This window comes from Podarcis bocagei (assembly GCF_964188305.1).
Source record: "Podarcis bocagei genome assembly, chromosome: 10".
Classification (NCBI taxonomy): domain Eukaryota; kingdom Metazoa; phylum Chordata; class Lepidosauria; order Squamata; family Lacertidae; genus Podarcis; species Podarcis bocagei.
This window is the reverse complement of record NC_138135.1, coordinates 7,756,093-7,779,495: the sequence shown is the minus strand read 5'-3', so window position 1 is coordinate 7,779,495 and position 23,403 is coordinate 7,756,093. Positions and strand designations below refer to the sequence as shown.

General features: G+C 47.7%; 1 protein-coding gene across 1 annotated transcript; it reads left to right on the top strand.

The window, feature by feature from the left end:
- Positions 1-51: 51 nt before the first annotated feature.
- ZC3HC1 (zinc finger C3HC-type containing 1) lies at positions 52-22,597 on the top strand. Its single transcript, XM_081210277.1, has 10 exons — positions 52-228; positions 2,700-2,811; positions 3,557-3,707; positions 7,867-7,950; positions 8,719-8,846; positions 12,006-12,160; positions 14,174-14,417; positions 16,073-16,282; positions 16,599-16,793; positions 21,820-22,597. Exons 1-10 carry the CDS (start codon positions 74-76, stop codon positions 21,886-21,888), a joined length of 1,503 nt encoding a protein of 500 aa, XP_081066403.1. The 5' UTR covers positions 52-73; the 3' UTR covers positions 21,889-22,597.
- The last annotated feature ends 806 nt before the right edge of the window (positions 22,598-23,403 follow it).

The window sequence follows — 23,403 nt, the reverse complement described above, 5'->3', positions numbered from 1 at the left end:
TCTCCCCGGAACCAATGTTGGTCTGCCACCTTGGTGAGGAGGCGCGGCGGAAGGTTTATAGCGAGGGACCAAGATGGCGGCGCCCAGCGCTACGGCAGCTGCTGCTGCTGCCCCGGAGAAGGAGGATGGCGATTCGGGGGCCAAGACGAAGTCGCCGGCCATCACGCCGCAGAAGATACGGGAGCTGATCGATGAGGGGATCGCTCCGGAGGAAAGCAGCCCGGAAGGGTGAGCGGCGAGGCGGGGAGGGGAGAGGAGCAGCCGATGCCGAAGCCCGACCATCCCATCCGCACGTAGAAGCGGCCTGGGCGGCATCCGAGGCGGTTTTCGTGCCGGAGGACCTCGCCTTCCCCTCGGTCTGCTGCAGGCCAGACGGCGACGGGCAAGCGGGATCCTAGGGCTGAGGAGAAGGAAGGGGTCCGGGATCTCACAGGATATAGAAACCTGGATTTGTTCAGTGCATTTATTCATCCTGCTCCCTTTCCTCCATGGTTCTCTCCTTCCTCCCCATTTTTATCCTTGCAACAATTCTGTGAGGCGGGGTTAAAGATGACCCGTCCTGTGGGAATATTTTGTTGTTGTTGTTGTTATTTATACCCCGCCCATCTGGCTGGGTTTCCCCAGCCACTCTGGGCGGCTTCCAACAGAATATTAAACTACAATAACCTATTAAACATTAAAAGCTTCCCTAAACAAGGCTGCCTTCAGATCATAGCTGTCGACCTTCCCTTTTTTTGCGGGAAATTCCCTTATTCCAGCGCCGTTTCCCGCTGCTATCCTGGACTGTTATATATCCCGTAGACTGTTCCCGGGACAGGTGAGGCTGCTGATCCCTTATTTTCAAATCTGAAAGTTGACAGCTATGCTTCAGATGTCTTCTAAAAGTCTGGTAGTTGTTGTCCTCTTTGACATCTGGTGGGAGGGTGTTCCACAGGGCGAGTGCCACCACCGAGAAGGCCCTCTGCCTGGTTCCCTGTAACTTGGCTTCTCGCAGGGAGGGAACCGCCAGAAGGCCCTTGGCGCTGGACTTCACTGGGAAGAACTGCCCTGCTTTAGCAAAGGGAAAACAGGAACATCCTGGGTATTATTCTGTTTCCAGCTGCTAGCTTAGGGGATGCCCGCAGAGCAGGGCAGGTGTCCCCCGTTTTCTGCTCCCAGGACAGCTGTGGACTTAACATGTGGATGATAATGCTTTAGTTTGTATCAGGAGTGGGGAACCTTTTTCAGCCTGAGGGCAGCATTCCCTTCTAGGCCAGGTGTGCTGGCGTGGATGCTTGTTCCAGCAGTTGTCACCAAAGCAGCAGCTGCCTGTAAAAAGCAGTGTTACAAGCTGCTACAATGCTACTCTACCTCAGTTCCCAACTGCTTCCGACTTCTGCTCATGCTAATATACACTATTGTCATAAGTGTGAGGAAATAAATGGGAATAATTTTTTATTTTTTAAAAAAACCCTGTGCATGACTATGTTAATCGTGTGCCGTATGTTATGTTTGTATGGAAATTGAAAGATATTCTAAGTACCGACTGTGAAGATTGAATGGTTTTAACACATTTGATCCTGTGCTTTGCACTGTCATTGAGGTACAGTGGTTTCCTTGGTTTGCATACGTCTTGGTTTGCATACGCTTTGGATTACAAACACGTCAAACCCGGAAGTGTGTGTCCTGGTTTGCAAACTTCTTTTGGATTACAACCCTTTATTTTTATTATTATTATTATTATTACAAACAAATTTTTGGGGAGGCCCCATTGGCGAAAGCACGCCTTGAGTTACAATCAGTTTTGGTTTACAAATGGACCTCTGTGTCAGGATGATATGTGGGTGCTAGCCGAGATAACAACCCGGGACTCCAGCCAGCTTTACAAGATTTATTAAGTCCAAAAACTATGTACAATCTGGAGCTCTTAAAAACATGTCTTCCTCAGTCACTATCAGTTGCCGGAAGTGGCTCCTGCCTCTTCCCTTTCCAGTATAGAAACTTCCTGACCCCCCCCCTTTCCTGCTTTCCCTACGCAAAGAGACCGACCGAAGTGTCGGAGGCTGTTCCTTTCGGTCTGTTTCTGTGTTTCCTGACAGCCCCTCCTTCTCTTCTCTCTCTGAGGAAGAGCAGCTGCTCATTAAAGGAGGCAGCTCCCTGTACATTCCGATCTCTCCCCCCCCCCCCCTTCTCAGCCAACAGTTCCCTGACGCTCTGGAACGGATTATGGAACAGGATCTGATTTCTTTCCGCAGGGCCTATAAGACAGAGTTGTTCCGCCTGGCCTTTGGCTTGGAGCCAATTTGATTCCCTCCCTCCCTCTCTTTCTTTTTGCTTTTCCTTCTCCTCCTGCGATGAGGCTACATTTTAATATTTTAATGTTCCATTATTTTAATGTTGTATTTTATTTTTGTTTTTAAGTTGTAATCATTCATCTTGTTTTTATTATTGCTTGTAAGCCGCTCTGAGCCCGGCCTTGGCTGGGGAGGGCGGGGTATAAATAAAAAATTATTATTATTATTATTTATTAAACCAAGGTACCACTGTATATTGGTTCAGTAGGCCAAGATTGCTGGTCTTCAACTGTTCAATTGTCGAAGCTTTATTTTGGTCTGGGTGGAGACATATTTGAGCTGATGAAAGACAGGAGTGAAATCGGTTCTTGCTGCCGCCATGAACAGAAAATTGTCTTACTTTACTATCTCTTCCCTGCATTTCAGAAAGGATTCGTCCGCTTTCACTGAAGTAGCAAATGGATCTCCCCAGATCGACGAGTTGCCTCTTGAGGCCACCAGTAAAGAAGCCTACTTCAGCAGAGTGGAAACATTTACCATATCCTTTTCCCCTTGCTTCTCAGACAACTATATCAAGCAACTCCCCAGTAGTCAAGAGCAATATCAGCCGCTGGGAATTTCCCCATTTTGTAATTTGGAAACTGCCAAATAGTGGGGATTCATAACAAGTCAAAATTGGGCATGTTCTGTAGGTTAGGTGAGTGAAGGGAAGGTCTAAGTGAGAAGACGGTTCAGCAGTAGGGTGAGAATTGGGCACAGAAAGGCAGGAAAACATACTTCTAACGGGGAAGTGCTGGCATTTCATACTCATAGATGGAACTGGGATCAGTCCCACCTGAAAAAAATAGCTTATGTAGATTGGTTCTTCTGGCTTGCAGACAATTTTATTTTATTTATTTATTTTATTTTATTTATCCCCAGCCAAGACCGGGCTCAGGGCAGCTAACATCAGGTATAAAAACAATTGATTAAGATACAACTTAAAAAACAAGATTAAAATACTGTTTAAAATGCAGCCTCATTTCAGTGGAAGCCCAGATCAAAAACTGTTTGCGGGGAGAAAACGTCAAATCTTCACCAAGGCCAACTATCCAGACTGGTCCTTAGTGGGCCAGAAAAGCCAGGGAAGTCCCCAAATAGGGGTTCCATCCCAGAAGGAAAGGGACCTGGAGGTGCTTTAGACAGCTGGGAAAGTTGGACAAAGTTTTAAATTCCATGGTAGGCCCTCGGAAGAGGAAACCTTTATGCTAAGCATAAGAAGTTGAGCTCCTTAACGCAAGCACTCCCTTAAGTGGGCAGGCAAACCCCACGAGTTGTCTCCTCTGATTTGTGCCAAGTATGGATGGACCAATATCGAGTGCGATATGTTGAAGTGTGCCAGCTGCCAGGCCTACCTCTGTGCCAGTCTACAGCTGGCTTTCGACTTCAGCAAGTGTAAGTGCCGCAGAGCCTCAAATCCTGACAGGGCCCAGTCTGTTAAAATCCAAAGGCGACCCTATGTAACAATCTGCACAATTCTGTGATTTTCTTGGGCAACTGTGGAATGTGGACAGGTGTGGGGGAAAAGGCAAATTCAATGCTAGAGATCATTAGGAAATGAATTCCGGGGAGGGGCACACATTGCTTCCATGATGAGGGACTGGAATGCTTCTTAATACCAGTTGCTGGAAACCGGATGAAAAGAGTCCTACTCCTTCCTCCTGGGCCGTGTCCAGAAAGTGCTGTTGGGGGATGAGTGTTCAGACCCCTGGGCTCTCACTTGTGGGGTGCCTCAGGGTTCCGTCCTCTCTCCCAAGCTTTTAAATATCTATAGGAAGCCACTGGGAGAGATCATCAGGGGGTTTGGGCTGGGTGTTCATCAGTATGCAGATGACACCCAGCTCTACCTCTCCTTTAAATCAACCAGTGAAGGCAGTGAAGGTCCTGTGTGAGTGCCTGGAGGCAGTTGGAGGATGGATGGTGGCTACCAGATTGAGGTTGAATCCTGACAAGACAGAAGTACAGTTTTGGGGGGACGGGGCGGGTGGGTGTGGGGGATTCCCTGGTCTTGAATGGGAATGGGGTAACTGTGCCGCTGAAGGACCAGGTGGGCAGCCTGGGAGTCATTTTGGACTCACAGCTGTCCATGGAGGCACAGGTTAATTCTGTGTCCAGGGCAGCTGGCTACCAGGTCCACCTGGTACGAAGGCTAAGACCCTACCTGACTGCGGACTGTCTCGCCAGAGTGGTGCATGCTCTAGTTATCTCCCGCTTGGACTACTGCAAAGCGCTCTACATGGGGCTACCTTTGAAGGTGACCCGGAAACTGCAACTAATCCAGAATGTGGCAGCTAGACTGGTGACTGGGAGTGGCCGCCGGGACCACATAACACCGGTTCTGAGAGATCTGCATTGGCTCCCAGTACGTTTCCGAGCACAATTCAAAGTGTTGGTGCTGACCTTGAAAGCCCTAAACGGCCTCGGTCCAGTATACCTGAAGGAGTGTCTCCACCCCCATCATTCAGCCCGGACACTGAGGTCCAGCTCCGAGGGCCTTCTGGCAGTTCCCTCATTGCGAGAAGCGAGGTTACAGGGAAGCAGGCAGAGGGCCTTCTCGGTAGTGGCGCCCACCCTGTGGAACACCCTCCCTTCAGATGTGAAGGAAATAAGCAGCTATTTTCTCTTTAAAAGACATCTGAAGGCAGCCCTGTTCAGGGAAGTTTTTTATATTTAACGCTGTATTGTTTTTAACACTTGATTGGAAGCCACCCAGAGTGGCTGGGGAAACTCAGCCAGATGGGCGGGGGTATAAATAATAAATTATTATTATTATACCAGCATCTCGTTGGCTGCTCTTAGAACACGATGCTGGATTAGATAGACCATCAACCTGATCCATTGTGTTCTTCTTACGTTTAAGAACTCCCACCAGTCTTAAACAGCATGGTCAATGATCAGAGATGATTAGAGCTATAGTGCAACAACATCTGGAAGTCCAAAGGTTCCCAGTCTGATTTATAGCATTTTTTTACCCCTGCACCTTTCATTCTGTTCTGCCCTGTTTGAATGGCTTCAGCTAGGTGATAGTTGGAGTCCCTAGTGAGTTCATGAAGCGGGCAAGATTTCAACTGGGGGACTTCCCAGTTCAGAGCTCAGTCTCTTAGCCACCACTGTGCACCAGTTCCTGTTTGTCCCTAGTGAATACAGTGGTGCCTCGCAAGACGAAAATAATCCGTTCTGTGATTCTCTTCGTCTAGCGGTTTTTTCGTCTTGCGAAGCAAGCCCATTTGACGGATTAGCGGATTAGCGCTATTAGCGGCTTTTAGCAGCTTATCTGCTGATCGGATCAGCTGATAAGCGGCTTAGCGGCTTAGAAAAAGGGGGGGAGGGGAAAAACCCCCCGCAGGAACTCGCAAGACATTTTCGTCTTGCCAAGCAAGCCCATAGGAGATTCGTTTTGCGAAGCACCTCCAAAACGGAAAACTCTTTCGTCTAGCGAGTTTTCCGTCTTGCGAGGCATTCGTCTTGCGGGGCACCACTGTAATAATAATAAATTATTTATACCCCGCCCTTCCCAGTTCAGAAAACCGGGGTCAGGGCGGCTAACAACAAATTTAAAACACTTAATTGAGGCAACAAAAAACAGCATAAAATACAGTATAAAACGTGAATCACAATAAATTCAGAATTCAAAAATTAATTTAGGGAGGGAAATCCATCCAATAAACATTAGATGATCACCAGAGCCAGTGTGGTGTAGTGGTTAAGAGCGGTAGTCTCCTAATCTGGGGAACCGGGTTCGCGTCTCCGCTCCTCCACATGCAGCTGCTGGGTGACCTTGGGCCAGTCACACTTCTGTGAAGTCTCTCAGCCCCACTCACCTCACAGAGTGTTTGTTGTGGGGGAGGAAGGGAAAGGAGAATGTTAGCCGCTTTGAGACTCCTGAAGGGGAGTGAAAGGCGGGATATCAAATCCAAACTCTTCTTCTTCTTCTTCTTCTTCAGGTCTAGCTGGCTAAATTAGTCCTATTTGGGCCAGCGAGGAGACCAGGGGAGAATTAGCTGTGGGATCCCAGAGCGGGTAATCTTCATAAAAGGGGAGGGGGAGGGAAGGGATTAGTCTGGAAGCACCTGCTGTTGTGGCAATGATGGCACTAAGTGAGTATGGACTTGGTCAACCCCTCAGAGAGAGTCCCATGTAAGAGCAGGTTATCAGCATAAAAAGCTTTTGAACAAACACTTGAGTTTGCCTGATGTGAGCTGCCGTCTGAAACAGTTGGGGAGGTGTCAGGTTCGGGACAGCTATTGAATGGGCATGGTTACTTTAATAATAATAATAATAGTAAAATTTTATCTATATCCTGCCCTCCCCATCGAAGCTGGGCTCAGAGCGGCTAACAACAGTAAAATGATAAAACATTCTAAAATCATTTCATTATAAAATTAATTCAAAACAGATTAATGGCAACCATTGGGCTAGAGTTCTGTGAGGATTGCCAAGGAGGGAGTCAGACTGTGCCTTGGCCAAAGGCCTGGTGGAACAGCTCTGTCTTGCAGGCCCTGCGGAAAGATGTCAAGTCCCACAGGGCCCTAGTCTCTTGGGACAGAGCGTTCCACCAGATCGGAGCCACAGCCGAAAAAGCCCTGGCTCTAGTTGAGGCCAGCCTAACCTCCCTGTGGCCCGGGACCTTCAGGATGTTTTTATTTGCAGACCGTAGGTTCCTCTGTGGGGCATACCAGGAGAGGCGGTCCCGTAGGTACAAGGGTCCTAGGCCGTATAGGGCTTTAAAGGTTAAAACCAGCACCTTAAACCTGATCCTGTACTCCACCGGGAGCCAGTGCAGTTGGTATAGCACCGGGTGAATGTGATCTCGTGGCTAGGACCCAGTAAGGAGTCTCACCGCGGCATTCTGCACCCGCTGGAGTTTCTGGGTCAGTCTCAAGGGCAGCCCCACGTAGAGCGAGTTACAATAATCCAGTCTGGAGGTGACCGTTGCATGGATCACAGTGGCAAGGTCAGGGCGAGAGAGATAAGGAGCCAACTGCTTAGCTTGGCAGAGATGAAAAAATGCCGCCTTTGTTATAGCTGCAATCTGCGCCTCCATGGAAAGGGAGGTGTCGAAGATTACACCCAAACTCTTAACGGACGGTGCTGGCACTAATTGTGCCCCAGCAAGAGATGGGAGTTGCCCCCCCCAATCCCATATCGTCCCGTCCCAGCCAGAGGACCTCTGTCTTCGAAGGATTTAACTTCAACCGGCTCCCACGTAACCATCCAGCCACAGCTTCCAAACATCTGGTCAGTGTGTGTGGGGCCGAGTCAGGATGGCCATCCATCAACAGATAGAGTTGGGTGTCATCAGCATACTGATGGCAGCCCAGCCCAAAACTCCGGACAAGCTGGGCGAGGGGGCGCATAAAGATGTTGAAAAGCATCGGGGAGAGAATCGCACCCTGAGGCACTCCACACACCAAGGAGTGGCGCGATGACAGTCCCCCCCCCCAGTGCCACCCTCTGTCCCCGACCTTTGTCACTTAACCGGTTTGAAAGGATTTTTCAAAGTGGCTCCTTTCCTCGGGAGACCTGGCATTCAGGAGGTATGTTTGCTTTCCAGACAAAGAGAGGTGCGTGGAGCTGAGGAAGGCTTTGTCAGCGGCTCACGAGAAGTTCTGCTTCTGGCCTGACAGCCCCTGCCCAGGTAAGCAGTGAGACCCTTTGCTGATGGTGGGAAAAAGGAGCTAGATCATGCTAACAGGCAAAAACGTGTTTATTCTCCCAGGCATTTGGACCATCAATAATGGTCATCATTTGGGGGGATGCTTTTTGGTGTTCTGTCTTAAGCTGGTAAAGGTAAAGGGACCCCTGACCATTAGGTCCAGTAATGACCGACTCTGGGGTTGCGACGCTCATCTTGCTTTACTGGCCGAGGGAGCCGGCGTACAGCTTCCGCTGGAGCAGTGCCTATTTATCTATTTGCACTGGTGTGTTTTCGAACTGCTAGGTTGGCAGGAGCTGGGACCGAGCAACGGGAGCTCACCCCGTCGCGGGGATTCGAACCGCCGACCTTCTAATCGGCAAGTCCTAGGCTCTGTGGTTTAACCCACAGCGCCACCCGAGTCCCCTTAAGCTAGTAGTTTGGTTATTTTATCTTGGGGTGATTTCTGTGGATGAACACTTTAGTGTGTACGCGTGTGTGTGTGTGTGTGTGCGCGCGCGCGCAAGCGTGCAATGTTCTAAAGGATCTTTACCTTTACCTTATGTGTGGCATGACTGAAAGCCTGAAAGGGAGCCAATGGGAAATGGCCAGAGAAGATTTCCCCATGGCTTTTAAGCATGCTGGAAGAAGTCATGAAAGGAGAAGGGTGGCGTCTGACCTGAAACTTGATTAAATGAGTCGCCACTGCCTGCCCCACTGTTTGTTGGCCAGCTGTTCTTCAGACTGCTATTTCTTCTGCCTTTTGATTAGATCGCTTTTCTGTCTTGCTGGTCGATGAGCCCCTTGCACTTTTCAGCGACTTCCTGGAGCGCTTTCAGAGCCTCTGCCAGTTAGAACTTCAGCTGCCCACTCTGAAATCAGAAGATCTCAAAAGCATGGTAAGAGTTCTCAAGCGGCCTGCGACCCTGCCAGGGGTAGTGAGCCAAGCGGAGGGGAGAGTCCATGGGGTAAAGGACTCAAGCATCAATCTGAATTTTTAAATGAGGGACACTTGACCTATAACTCACCAGCTGGAGGTGATCTAACAAAATTCAAGCTTGCAACCCTCAGACGGGGTTTTAAAAAGGAGCCAAGACATAGCCATGCCTTGAATGTCTGAGCTCAGTCCAGGAAGCATGAATTGTTGTTGTTTAGTCATTTAGTCATGTCTGACTCTTCGTGACCCCCTGGACCAGAGCACGCCAGGCACTCCTGTCTTCCACTGCCTCCCGCAGTTTGGTCAAACTCATGCTGGTAGCTTCGAGAACACTGTCCAACCATCTCGTCCTCTGTCGTCCCCTTCTCCTTGTGCCCTCCATCTTTCCCAACATCAGGGTCTTTTCCAGGGAGTCTTGTCTTCTCATGAGGTGGCCAAAGTCTTGGAGCCTCAGCTTCAGGATCTGTCCTTCCAGTGAGCACTCAGGGCTGATTTCCTTCAGAATGGAGAGGTCTGATCTTCTTGCAGTCCATGGGACTCTCAAGAGTCTCCTCCAGCACCAGAATTCAAAAGCATCCATTCTTTGGCGATCAGCCTTCTTGATGGTCCAGCTCTCACTTCCATACATCACTACTGGGAAAACCATGGCTTTTACTATACGGACCTTTGTTGGCAAGGTGATGTCTATAGGGGAGCGTAACTCGTTTGGTGAGGGGGCACCAGATTTTGCCATCTCATAGAGCGCCACTGAAATTTGAGGCACCAAGGATTGGTGATGCTGTACGGGGCTGCTGGGAGTTGGTGGTCCGCAATATCTGGGAGGCACCAGGTTGAGGAATAATAATAATAATAATAATAATAATAATAATAATAATAATAATAATTCATTATTTATACCCCGCCCATCTGGCTAGGTTTCCCCAGCCACTCTGGGCGGCTTCTAACAGAATATTAAAATACAAAAACCTATTAAACGTTAAAAGCTTCCCTGAACAGGGCTGCCTTCAGATGTCATCTAAAAGTATGGTAGTTGTTGTTCTCTTTGACATCTGATGGGAGGGCGTTCCACAGGGCGGGTGCCACCACCGAGAAGGCCATCTGCCTGGTTCCCTGTAGCTTGGCTTCTCGCAGGGAGGGAACCGCCAGAAGGCCCTCGGAGCTGGACCTCAGTGTCCGGGCAGAACAATGGGGGTGGAGACGCTCCTTCAGGTACAGTGGTGCCCCGCAAGACGAATGCCTCGCAAGACTGAAAACTCGCTAGACGAAAGAGTTTTCCGTTTTGGAGGTGCTTTGCAAAACGAATCTCCTATGGGCTTGCTTCGCAAGACGAAAATGTCTTGCGAGTTTCTGCGGGTTTTTTCCCCTTTCCCCCCTTTTTCTAAGCCGCTTATCAGCTGATCCGATAAGCCGCTAAAAGCCGCTAATAGCGCTAATCCGCTAATCTGTCAATGGGCTTGCTTCGCAAGACGGAAAAACCGCTAGACGAAGAGAATCACAGAACGGATTCTTTTCGTCTTGCGAGGCACCACTGTATACTGGACCGAGGCCATTTAGGGCTTTAAAGGTCAGCACCAACACTTTGAATTGTGCTCGGAAACGTACTGGGAGCCAAAGGCAAATGGGGCTTCCTGTGATTCATTGCCAAGTCGGCTGGGGCCAAGCAGGGCTCTGGGAGCGAGTCCTGATGGAGGGAACCCAAGTTCTCGATTCCTCATCCCTCCCAAAGAGGTGGAGGGTGAGCTTAGATTATCAGAGATCCCCACATTGATTTGTTGCTGTTGTTTTCTGGATCCTGTTGTAATTGCTTGCAATGAAACCTTCATGGCTTATATTTCCCTTCACTTACTTGAAAGCAGAGAGGCGGAACTGAAGGGCTGCTACTTCCCCATCCCTAGGCTGAAGGGGTTATATCCATTTGTTTATTCCATTCCATTTGTGCAAGGATTTCCACCTATGCAATGAAACTTGCACACCTACTAAATTTGGGGGGTCATCTAACCTTCTGTAGCAGATTTGGGAAGAGTGCAAGTTGCAGGCGAGTTCCATGTCCGAATGGAAAACCTTGCACTTGGGTGTTTGTCGGGTGCCAGCCAAGGTCTCAAAATCTCATGGAACATTGAAAGCTGCCTTCTACCAGGTCCAACTCTTTGCTCACCCAGCCTTGTATTTTCCACCTGGGGGGAGAGAGGCTGCTACTGGGGACTAAAGGAGAGTGATGTCTCTCTGACCCAACCTCTTTTCCATGAAGGCCTGTTGGCATTTTTCTTCCTTCCTTTCCGGAGCTCCTACATGAAACTGGAGATATCTCTGCTCCCCAGTTCATTTTGGGAAGTGTAGTGATCAGGTGGGATTGCTATGAGGAATTAAAACAAATATAGAGTAAGCCATCTGTGTCAGCAATGAAAGCATTGCGTTGACTGGGTTTAAACTATTTTGATATGATTCTTGATCAATCTACACCTCTGCATCCCTGTTCCATTTCTCTTTCTTCACCAGTCACGTACACTGTCAGTTGCTTAGCCAGGCAGGTATCCTGGGCCATAAAGATAGTGGGCAAGTTTCTTTGAAGTAGCCTTTCTGATATGTTAATCCCAGGAGGTTAATCTTAGGGCCAGGAAACAGATCTCATATGAAGGTGATAGATTGCTGTCCTCCTAGCCATCCTTCTTATCATGTATATTGCTTGTTTATCACCTCCGGGGTTGCCAAATGCTCTCCTTTGTAGTTCTGTTCTTTCTTTACCCCAGAAATATGTGTGCTTAATTAGTTTTGGTAGTTTAACTTTTCCCCACGTGGGGTTTGTGGAAATGCTCAGAAGAAATCTGATTGGTTCTTACGAACACTGTCAAAAGTTCTTTTGTGAATAAAACGACCTGGGCCAGGGGCTGGAGGGACACACAGGCAGAGATTATTATACGCACCCTTCCCAGAGTTTTGCTGGTTCAAGCCTCTGTGTGTATTCTTATTAATCAGAGTTCAATCCTTCCTTTACTTTGGGAACGCCTCAGGGAAGAATGGGAGCTTTTCAGGTACAGAATCCCAAGTTTTCCAGGTAACCAAACGGAGAAGGCAGGCATCTGCCTGTAGGGAGTGTGTTGACATGGTTCCTTTGGCTTCCTAGGGCTTGACAGAAGAGAAGATCAGCCACGTCCTGCAGCTGATCGAGGAGGAAGCCGACTGCAAAACAGAGAGTGAGAAGACGCCAGTCAAACGTGCCTCAGACCTTCAGATCCATGTTCCGGCCTGCATCTTGGCCCTCTGTGGATGGACTAGTAGGTATGTAGGCAACCGGAATCATGGAATTGTAGAATTGTTTTTTTTTTTTAAATGTTTATTAAAGTTTCACAAACAATAAAAAATTTCAAGATTTAAACATAAGAAGAACTTCAAGAGTAAAAGCATACAAGAACAAAACATATAAAAAATACACAGTAACAAACCATTAGCAAAAGAAAGGAAGGAAGAAAAGAAAAGAAAGAAAAGAAAAAACGAAAAACAGAACAAAGAATAAATTAATATTTTCATCTCTTATAGTTCATTCACTAGTTTCTTGACCTCCTCACACCTCCCATTTTGTATTCCAGTTCAAATATTAAATTCAGCAAATCCTTACCCTCTAGCATTTATCCTTTATCAATCCCCATTTACATTTTCTTAAAAATCTTTTTACCAATACCCCTTCTTTTCAATCAAACGTCATTTTAACATTCCTTAATTTTACAGTGCTTCTGCAAGTAGTCTTTAAATTTCTTCCAGTCTTCCTCCACCGACTCTTCTCCCTGGTCACGAATTCTGCCAGTCATTTCTGCCAGTTCCATGTAGTCCATCACTTTCATCTGCCATTCTTCCAGTGTGGGTAGCTCCTGGGTCTTCCAATACTTCACAATGAGTATTCTTGCTGCTGTTGTTGCATACATAAAGAAAGTTCTATCCTTCTTTGGCACCAATTGGCCGACCATGCCCAGGAGAAAAGCCTCTGGTTTCTTCAGGAAGATATATTTGAATACCTTTTTCATTTCATTATATATCATCTCCCAGAACACCTTAACATGGAATTGTCGAATTGGAAGGGGACCGAGAGAGTCAACTAACCCGACCGCCTGCAGTTCAGGAAGCACAGCTAAAGAAATGCCTAAAATCTGTTTAAAAACCTCCGATGAAGTGACATTCCACTGTCAAACAGCTCTTACCACCAGAAGGTCCTCCCTGGTGTTTAGTCGGAATCTACTGTCTTGTAATTTGAATCCAGCAGAAAACAAGCCTGCTCCACCTTTCACGTGACAGCCCTTCACATATATGAAGATGGCTATCAAAGCATCTCGGAGTCTTCTCTTCTGTAGGCTAAACATACCCAATCGAAAGATGTCTTCTTCTTTTTTAATTCATCTTTATTAATTTAAAATATCATCTTACATATATATTACAAATAGTTACATCAAAATTAAACACAAAACTATAATAGAAAGAAGATAAAGATAATAAAAAGCAAAAAAGAGTGAACAATAAGAAATGAATTGGTTATAACATCCTGTCTTTTCTAATACAGTGGTACCTCTGGTTAAGTACTTAATTTGTTCTGGAGGTCTGTTCTTAACCTGAAACTGTTCTTAACCTGAAGCACCACTTTAGCTAATGGGGCCTCCTGCTGCTGCCGTGCCGCCGGAGCACAATTTCTGTTCTCATCCTGAAGCAAAGTTCTTAACCGGAGGTACTATTTCTGGGTTAGTGGAGTCTGTAACCTGAAGTGTATGTAACCCGAGGTACCACTGTAAAGTCTTCTGAAAGAAACTTCCAATCATTCTCGTTGTACTTTTCCTCTTGTCTTAATTTTATCGCGCAGTTTGTTTTATAACTTTTCCTGTATATTTATTCCATTTGTTTATTATATACAAGTACTATTCAGTCCTGCTAGGATAACATCATTATTACAATATAACCTTATATATTCTTTGAATAGTCTCCGTTCTCTGATTATTTTTTTTAAAGATGTCAGGCACATTCAGACATTCCCACGTTCTAGTCCCGTGACCCCTGCTCCTTCTGTACTAGGCAAGTTGTCCCACAGCTGCCCTTGTCAACACCATCTGTCGCAGGGATGGAGAACGTGCGGCACAGATGTTGCTGTGCTTCCAAACATCTGGAGGGCACTAGCTTGGGAAAGGTGAGCCTAGAGGGACTTGGAAGCCCCAAGGCTTTGCAGATAGGGCTAAGCTGATGCATTGGTATGGATCACATTTCCTTTATCCCCTGATTTTAATTTTTGGTATTGATTTTTGTGTCCTCCCTCAGCCCTTCCTCTGGATCCGTCCATCTCCCCTTGATCACCTGCTGTCGCTGCATGAGGAAGGTGGGTCTGTGGGGTTTCCACCAGATCGAGTCGGCCATCCCTGAGATGGAGCCTCCCTCCGGCCTCACCAGCACTCCTCTCCCTTTTCCGGACGGGCGCACGGACAGAGTCCCCACGGTGCCCACGTCCCCACGACGGATGATGACCCGTAGCCGGGACACGAGCTTCCCTCTGAGCTCTGAGCAGGTCAGTCTTGTGGGGGGCCAAGTTACAGGTCTAAGCTGGAAGGGGCTTCCTTTCACATCGGGGCAGGGACTCCTCTTTTGAATCCCTGCCCTGCATTTGTACCACCCGCAAAAATCTTTACTTGCATTCTTGGGCTCTTGTTTAGATTTTCTGGATCTCCTCCTGAGACTTTTAGAGTGTAATAAGGGACGCGGGTGGCGCTGTGGGTTAAACCACAGAGCCTAGGGCTTGCCAGTCAGAAGGTTGGCGGTTCGAATCCCTGCGACGGGGTGAGCTCCCATTGCTCGGTCCCTGCTCCTGCCAACCTAGCAGTTCGAAAGCACAAAGTGCAAGTAGATAAATAGGTACCGCTCCGGCGGGAAGGTAAACGGCGTTTCCGTGTGCTGCTGTAGTTCGCCAGAAGTGGCTTAGTCGTGCTGGCCACATGACGCGGAAGCTGTACGCCGGCTCCCTCGGTCAATAAAGCAAGATGAGTGCCGCAACCGCAGAGTTGGTCACGACTTGACCTAATGGTCAGGGGTCCCTTTACCTTTACCTAAGATGCCATAAGAAAGCTGCAGAGATAGCACAGGATAGTGCGCACCCCGGAAATGATCTCTTTCAGCTTCTGCCGTCTGGAAGAAGGTCCAGGGTTATAAAGACTAGGACTAGCCGCCTGAGAAACAGTTTCTATTCAAATGTGATTTTGGTTTTAAACGCAGTGTAAGGTAGTTTCTATGGGAGTATATTGTATTAATTATGGGGTATTAGAGTTTTTAGGGGGCTAACCAGGCTGGGATAACTGGGACAGCAGGCTTGTTGGGTTTCGAATGTCTGATGTAGATTTTTTCAATTTCGTTGTTCTATATGGGACAATGACAATAAAGATTATCGTATCGTAAGGGTATGTTTCCCCTATCGTAGAGTTGGAAGGCACTACAGTGGTACCTTGCTTTACAACCATAATCCGTTCTGGAGGTCCGTTTGTAAACCAAAACAGATTGTAACCCAAGGCGTGCTTTCGCCAATGGGACCTCCAAAAAAAGTTGTTTGTAATTCCCCCAAAAATGGGTTGTAATAAAAAAAAAAAGGTTGCAAACTGGGACACGCACTTCCGGGTTTGACGTGTTTGTAATCCAAAATGAATGCAAACCAAGACGTACACAAACCAATGTACCGCTGTACAAGGGTTGTCCAGTTGAACCCGCTGCCATGCAAGAAGTACAGCTGAAAAATTCCTAACAGATGGCCATCTGGCCTCTGTTTAAATACCTCCAATGAAGGAGAGTCCGCTACCTTTAACAAAAGAATGCTGCATGCTAAAGTAACCCATAAAGGAAATCTGTGATCCATATAAATTAGGCAAGGTGGGCATATTCTGCCAGTATGGTCTTATTTCTACTGCTCTCATCTTTTCATTTCCCTTACTGCAAATCTACTGACCCTTTGTCTTTTTTAACTTGGTCTTCATCTGTTGTCTCTGTCTTCGTTGTCTCTGTCTTCATCTCTGTCTTCATTGTCTCTGTCTTCATCTCTCTCTTTTATTCACTGCCTCGGTGTAGGAGTGGGATGGAGGGAGAATAGTTCCTGCCCCTCTGGGACCCCTTCTGAGTCCCACTCCTTGCTTTAATGCAGGGGGAGGGCACACCCAGCTAATCCCTCCTTCCCTTTCGCAGCACGAGAAGAGCCCGTCCCCCGTGATCAGCCGCATGCGCAGTTGGGACAGCTCCAGCGAACGAGCCGAGGCAGAAGCAGCGAGCCCCACCACCCGCAGCCGTCCCGTCACCCGCAGCATGGGGCAAAGCGATGGCAGCCTGGGGGCAGAGGTCTCCTGCAGCCCTCACCGGAGGACCAAGCGGGCACGACTGTGCTCTACAAGCAGCTCGGTGAGTGCTTGGCAGGGGGAATGGAGAAGGAGGAAGAATAATAATAATAAGCCAATCCTTCAAAGAGACAGAAGATTTTAGGAAGGAGAAAACATAAACTAGAACAGGGGTCAGCAAACTTTTTCAGCAGGGGGCCGGTCCACTGTCCCTCAGACCTTGTGGGGGGCTGGACTACAGTGTTGACGGAAGTCAAAAATATTGTATAAGATGTGAAGATATGTTGTATGGCTGTTGGAACTGATATGTTAAAAAATTAATAAAAATGTATATATAAAAAATAATAATAATAAATTCCCAACTCCTCTGTCTCTCTCAGGATTCATCTATCCGGAGCTTCTTTGACCCCATTTCCCAGCACCGCGACTGGTGCCCGTGGGTCAACGTGATGAAGGATCCTGCTAGCTCTGGAGGGACCCAACAGGAGGAGAAGGAAGACCTCGGCTGGCAGGTCACCCTAAAGGCCCTCCTGGCTTCTAGGCAGTCTGACCGGCCTGTGGATGTGGAGTCAGAGGTGAGAACCTGCCGCCCAGTGCCCGTGGCGTGCTAGGCGCTGTGCAGAACAAGGAAAGCCCTTTTCCGCACAGCGTGTGGTTGACCTGTGGAACTCCCTAACACAGGAGGCAGGGGTGGGCCTAGATGGTTTTATTTATCCCCCCCCCAATTATTCATTTTATAACACAAATAAAGAACACAAACAGAAAAAAAATACACACAAATTCTTGTCATATCCTTATTTTTCTGAACATTGTTAAGTCCCACCTATCTGATTTTCATTTTACTTCATAGAATCATAGAATCACAGAGTTGGAAGAGACCATCTTTAGCAGTTTACATATATCATAGTTTCTAACCATCATTTTTTTATCACACTTAAAATACCTTCACATTTTATATCTTCTACTTCTAACCCTACAGCCTATATCCACTTCCAAAGCTATTCCAAGATTTAAATATTAACATATTTTTTTCAAATATTCCTTAAACTTCTTCCAATCTTCTTCCACCGTCTCTTCTCTCTGGTCTCGGAGTCTCCCGGTCAGTTCGGCAAGTTCCATATAATCCATCATCTTCATCTGCCATTCTTCTGTAGTTGGTAAATGTGGTTTCTTCCAATTCTTTGCTAGCAATATTCTCGCAGCTGTTGTGGCATACCAAAAAAAGTAACATCCTTTTTGGGGATTTCACCCCCCACTATACCAAGTAAAAAGGCTTCTGGATTTTTAATAAATGTGTTTTTCAACACCATTTTCAGTTCGTTATAAATCCTTTCCCAGAAGTCTTTTATCTTTGGGCACGTCCACCACATGTGGTGAAAGGTTCCTTCTATCTCTTTACATTTCCTGTATTTATTATCATGAGTATGATACATTTTTGCTAACTTCACTGGTGAAGCCTAGATGGCTTTAAAAGAGGTTTCAACAAATTCCTGGAAGGGGAGAGGGCTATCGATGGCTGCAGGCCATTGGTGGCCATTCGGTTCTTCTGAAAAGGAGTTGGTGGAAGCCACAGGAGGGGAGAGGGTTCTGTGGGGTTTCCCACTATAGGCATCTCGTTGGCCCCTGTGAGAACAGGGTGCTGGACTAGATTGGCCGCAGCCCTGTTTGTTGTTGTTTAGTCGTGTCTGACTCTTCGTGACCCCCTGGACCAGAGCACGCCAGGCACTCCTGTCTTCCACTGCCTCACTGAGTTTGGTCAGACTCATGTTGCTAGCTTTGAGAACACTGTCCCACCATCTCGTCCTCTGTCGTCCCCTTCTCCTTGTGCCCTCCATCTTTCCCAACATCAGGGTCTTTTCCAGGGAGTCTTCTCTTCTCATGAGGTGGCCAAAGTCTTGGCGCCTCAGCTTCACGAACTGTCCTTCCAGTGAGCACTCAGGGCTGATTTCCTTCAGAATGGAGAGGTTGGATCTTCTTGCAGTCCATGGGACTCTCAAGAGTCTCCTCCAGCACCATAATTCAAAAGCATCCATTCTTCGGCGATCAGCCTACTGGGAAAACCATAGCTTTTAATATATGGACCTTTGTTGGCAAGGTGATGTCTCTACTTTTTAAGATGCTGTCTATCAAACTGTTTAGGGACGCTTTTAATACTGGATGAATCATTGTATTTTTAAAATAATAATAATAATGATAATATTTTATTTATATCCTGCCCTCCCCAGCCAAAGCTGGGCTCAGAGCGGCTAACAACAGTAAAAATAGCACAGTTTGCATAAAATCACAGTCAATTAATTGAAATACATTCTAAAATCAATTCTGAATCAAGTTAATGGCAACCATTGGGCTAGAGTTCTATGAGGTTTACAGAAGGAGGGGGTCAGGCTGTGCCTTGGCCAAAGGCCTGGTGGAACAGCTGTGTCTTGCAGACCCTGCGGAAAGATGTCCAAGTCCCACAGGGCCCTGGTCTCTTGGGACAGAGCGTTCCACCAGATCGGGGCCACGGCCGAAAAAAGCCCTGGCTCTGGTTGAGGCCAGCCTAACCTCCCTGTGGCCCGGGACCTCCAAGATGTTTTTATTTGTGGAGCTTAAGGTCCTCCGCAGGGAATACCAGGAGAGGCGGTCCCGTAGGTACGTGGGTCCCAGGCCGCATAGGGCTTTAAAGGTCAAGACCAGCACCTTAAACCTGATCCTGTACTCCACCGGGAGCCAGTGCAGCTGGTATAGCACTGGGTGAATGTGATCCTGCGGCAAGGACCCCGTAAGGAGCCTCGCTGCAGCATTCTGCACCCGCTGGAGTTTCTGGGTCAGTCTCAAGGGCAGCCCCACGTAGAGTGAGTTACAATAATCAAGTCTGGAGGTGACCGTCGCGTAGATCACAGTGGCGAGGGAGGTAAGGAGAGGTAATATTCTGCTGGAAGCCACCCAGAGTAGCTGGGGAAACCCAGCCAGATGAGCGGGGTATAAATAATAAATTATTATTATTATTATTATTATTATTATTATTATTATTATTATTATTATTCACCGGATTTAGCAGGCTCTTATGAAGTGCATGTGTGGCTGTTGGAGGTCCCATCCTTCCTCCAACCTGGGGGCCTTTGGAGCTGTTGGACTACAACTCCCAGAAGCCCTTGCTAGCACTAGCTGGTGTGCCCATTCCCAGTGTAAGGCACTTGTGTCTGAATAGCTTACAAAAGGCCCTGGTGGATCTTTTCTAACTCTCAACTTGATGCAAGGAATCCAAAGCAGCCCTAAAAGGCACCCCCTCCCATTTCTCTGCTTGATGTCATCCAACAGGAGACAGGATGTTTCCCTCCCTTTGCTGGGGTTCCCCAAACATTGGGGAAGTTCACTGATCCCGGATGACGTTGTCGTCGCCCCCTAGCTAGAATGCATTGGAATGCAAATGAAATAAAATCAAAAGCTGGTACAGTCATACCTCTTGTTACGTTTGCTTCAGGTTAAATCTTTTCAGGTTGCGTCCTGCGGCGACCCGGAAGTACTGGAAAGGGTTACTTTCGGGTTTCACCACTCGCGCATGCGCAGACGCTCAAAATGACATCGGGCGCATGCGTAGAAGCGGCAAATCACGACGCGCGCAGATGCGGGTTGCGTTCTGCTCATGTTACGAACGGGGCTCCGGAATGGATCCTGTTCGCAACCAGAGGTACCGCTGTATATGATCAGCATTTGTCCATCATTACTAGGAATCATAAAATGTAAAAAAAGAAGAAGAAAAAGGAATACTGTTCTCTGAAAACAGCTTCTTACATACAGAGGTTCCTCATGTGTTTGGGTAGTGCACTCTGTACATTCATTTTATTAGTAAATTAATTGCGGCATTTACATCCCGCCTTTTCCTCCAAGGAGCTCAAAGTGGCGTGAATGGTTCTCCGCCTCTTCATTTAATCCCCACAACAACCCTGTGGGGTAGGTTAGGCCGAGAGGCAGGGACTGGCCCAAGGCCACCCAATGAGCTTCATGCCCACGCCTTTGACTTCTGGTGCCCATCGTTCCAAATTAAATTTATGCACTGCGCCTCATAACCTTTTCCACCCCTGTAGAGCCCCATCAACCTCAGGAGGGGTCAGTATCCACCTCTTTGAGAAACCCAGGGGACTGGTTCCATTGTGGAACTGCTCTGACCATTGAGTTTCTCTCGGTGTTCACCCAGAATCCGTCCTCCTGGAACTTCAGCCCGTGAGATCTGGTCCTTTGCCCTGTGGGGCGGCAGAGAACAAAGTCTTTGCCCTGTTCTTTCTGCAGGGATTTGAGGAAGGTTTCATGTGTCCATCCGTCCCCAACACACCTCAGCCTTCCGGTAAAATGTACAGTGGAACCTCGGGTTAAGTACTTAATTCGTTCCGGAGGTCCGTTCTTAACCTGAAACTGTTCTTAACCTGAAGTACCACTTTAGCTAATGGGGCCTCCTGCTGCTGCTGCTGCAGCGCGATTTCTGTTCTCATCCTGAAGCAAAGTTCTTAACCCGAGGTACTATTTCTGGGTTAGCGGAGTCTGTAACCTGAAGCGTCTGTAACCTGAAGCGTATGTAACCCAAGGTACCACTGTATCTGACTTCTATAAGACACCTGAAGGCAGCCCTGTTTAGGGAAGTTTTTAAAATTTGATGAATTATTGTACAGTGGTACCTCGGGTTAAGTATTTACCGTATTTTTGCTCTATAAGACTCACTTTATCCCTCCTAAAAAGTAAGGGGAAATGTGTGTGCGTCTTATGGAGCGAATGCAGGCTGCGCAGCTATCCCAGAAGCCAGAACAGCAAGAGGGATCGCTGCTTTCACTGCGCAGCGATCCCTCTTGCTGTTCTGGCTTCTGAGATTCAGAATATTTTCTTTCATATTTTCCTCCTCCAAAAACTAGGTGCGTCTTGTGGTCTGGTGCGTCTTATAGAGCAAAAAATACGGTAATTCGTTCCGGAGGTCCGTACTTAACCAGAAACTGTTCTTAACCTGAAGCGCTACTTTAGCTAATGGGGCCTCCTGCTGCTGCTGTGCTGCCGGAGCACGATTTCTGTTCTCATCTTGAAGCAAAGTTCTTAACCTGAAGCACTATTTCTGGGTTAGCGGAGTCTGTAACCTGAAGCGTATGTAACTCGAGGTAACACTGTAGTCCGTTCCTACATCCTTCCCTCCTTTGAGTTGTTCCCCACGCCCCTGACAATCTTTATTATCATCTTCTGAACCCATTCGAAGTTGTCTACAAGAGCATCCACCAACCTGATTTTTGGACTACAACTCCCAGCTGTGCTGGTTGAGACTGCCGGGAGCTATAGTTTCTGCTTGCGAGATGGAACGATTCACCCCAAATGCCCCCTGCTCACCCTTCTGGGGGTTCTCCTGACACACACACACCCCCAAGATCTAATTTGGGGGGTAAGGGAAAGCCTCATTGCTCCAGGGCTTTTGCTGACAGGGTTTGTTCAGGCAAATCCCACCTGTGGAAACTACTAGTAACGCAGCCTGAAATTGCATTGGACATTTCTGCTGCAGCATCACACTGCTGCCTCCAGAGATAACACTACACGTTTTCTGCCTGCGTTCATATGAATGCTTAAGTTTGTCTCTCCTTCCTGCTACAGAACCTCTCTGTGAAATCCCGAAAGGTGTTCCGCATTTTCCGGCAATGGGAAGCTCCCTGTTCCTCCTGAGAACTTCCGGCCTTTGACAGCATTGTGGAAAGGAACCTGCTAAGCATAATGGATGGAATTCTCTCTCTCTGTGTTTGTTATCAATGGAAAAAGACTTATTATTTGCACTGGTGGCAAGGCTGTCCCGGGAAAACTTGCCTTGGCTCCAAACTTGTAACCCGGAGTAATCCTCAAGGGCAGCAACCAGCTAACAATGGGAAGAAGACGCGTCAATTGCAGCCACAGGGAGCCATCTTTTTCTATGCCTTCTTAGGGTTTACATGATGGTTTCCTGAATCCTTTGCACTGGTTCCCAACTGCCTGGGCAATTCTCCATCTTAGGTGGAGCTGAATTTCCCTGCTGTGCCCCTGGCTTGAATTGAACTGAGAGAAGATGGGTGAGATGGCCCACTTTGCATGTGGCAGATTTGGGTATGTCTCAGCTACAGAATTCAATTGGTTTTGCAGTTGAGGCTCACTGCCCTCCTGCTGCAAGGGATCCTGGGAACTGTAGTTCTGCAAGGGGCCTAGGGCTATCCGACCAGCCCCTGCACAAAAACTACAACTTCCTGCCATCTTTTTTTTGGGGGGCATGCTATTTAAATGACTTTAAAACCAATTTAAGTTTGCAACATCGATGTGGCTCTCGTGTTGAGTTTTGTACCCAGGCTGAGGTCTGGAGAACTTGACATTAATAAAACATTTTGCTGTCTTTTTTTTATTACCATAACTTCGCTCAGATTTCCATTTGCGTGTGAGACTGCCAGGAGCCATAGGCATTCTCTACCAAATAGCTTTTTGTTCCTTATCAGCCTAAATTGTACAATCTGGACGGCCAAAGAATTGGAGTGGAATGCATTTATGAAGATCATGCGTTCCTGTCTAGTAAGGGTGAGGAACTCTCCTTGGCTCCATGGGCCAGATTTTTATCTCCCTCAAACAGCTGAGCCAGAAGGCTTTGGTTCTACCGCCAAAGCCTGGTTTCTCTTGTCAACACACTCACCAGGCTCCCGATCGTGCATTGGCCACTGTGTCGCCTACACCTGATATCCCCAAAGCCCTGAGCAACTTGGATCCAGGATAGGTAAAGGGAGCCCTGACCATTAGGTCGAGTCGTGACCGACTCTGGGGCTGCAGCGCTCATCTCGCTTTATTGGCTGAGGGAGCCGGCGTACAGCTTCTGGGTCATGTGGTCAGCATGACTAAGCCGCTTCTGGCGAACCAGAGCAGCGCATGGAAACGCCGTTTACCTTCCCGCCGGAGCGGTACCTATTTATCTACTTGCACTTTGATACGCTTTCGAACTGCTAGGTGGGCAGGAGCAGGGACCGAGCAACGGGAGCTCACCCCATCGCGGGGACTCGAACCACCAACCGTCTGATCGGCAAGCCCTAGGCTCTGTGGTTTAACCCACAGCGCCACCTGCATCCCTTTCTGAATACTGTATTTGGTGCTTTTGTTTTTGCTATTTATTTTGCGTTTTGGTTTTTGAGGTTAATTTGTTTTTGTGGCTTTGTGGAACCCAGTTCAGCTACT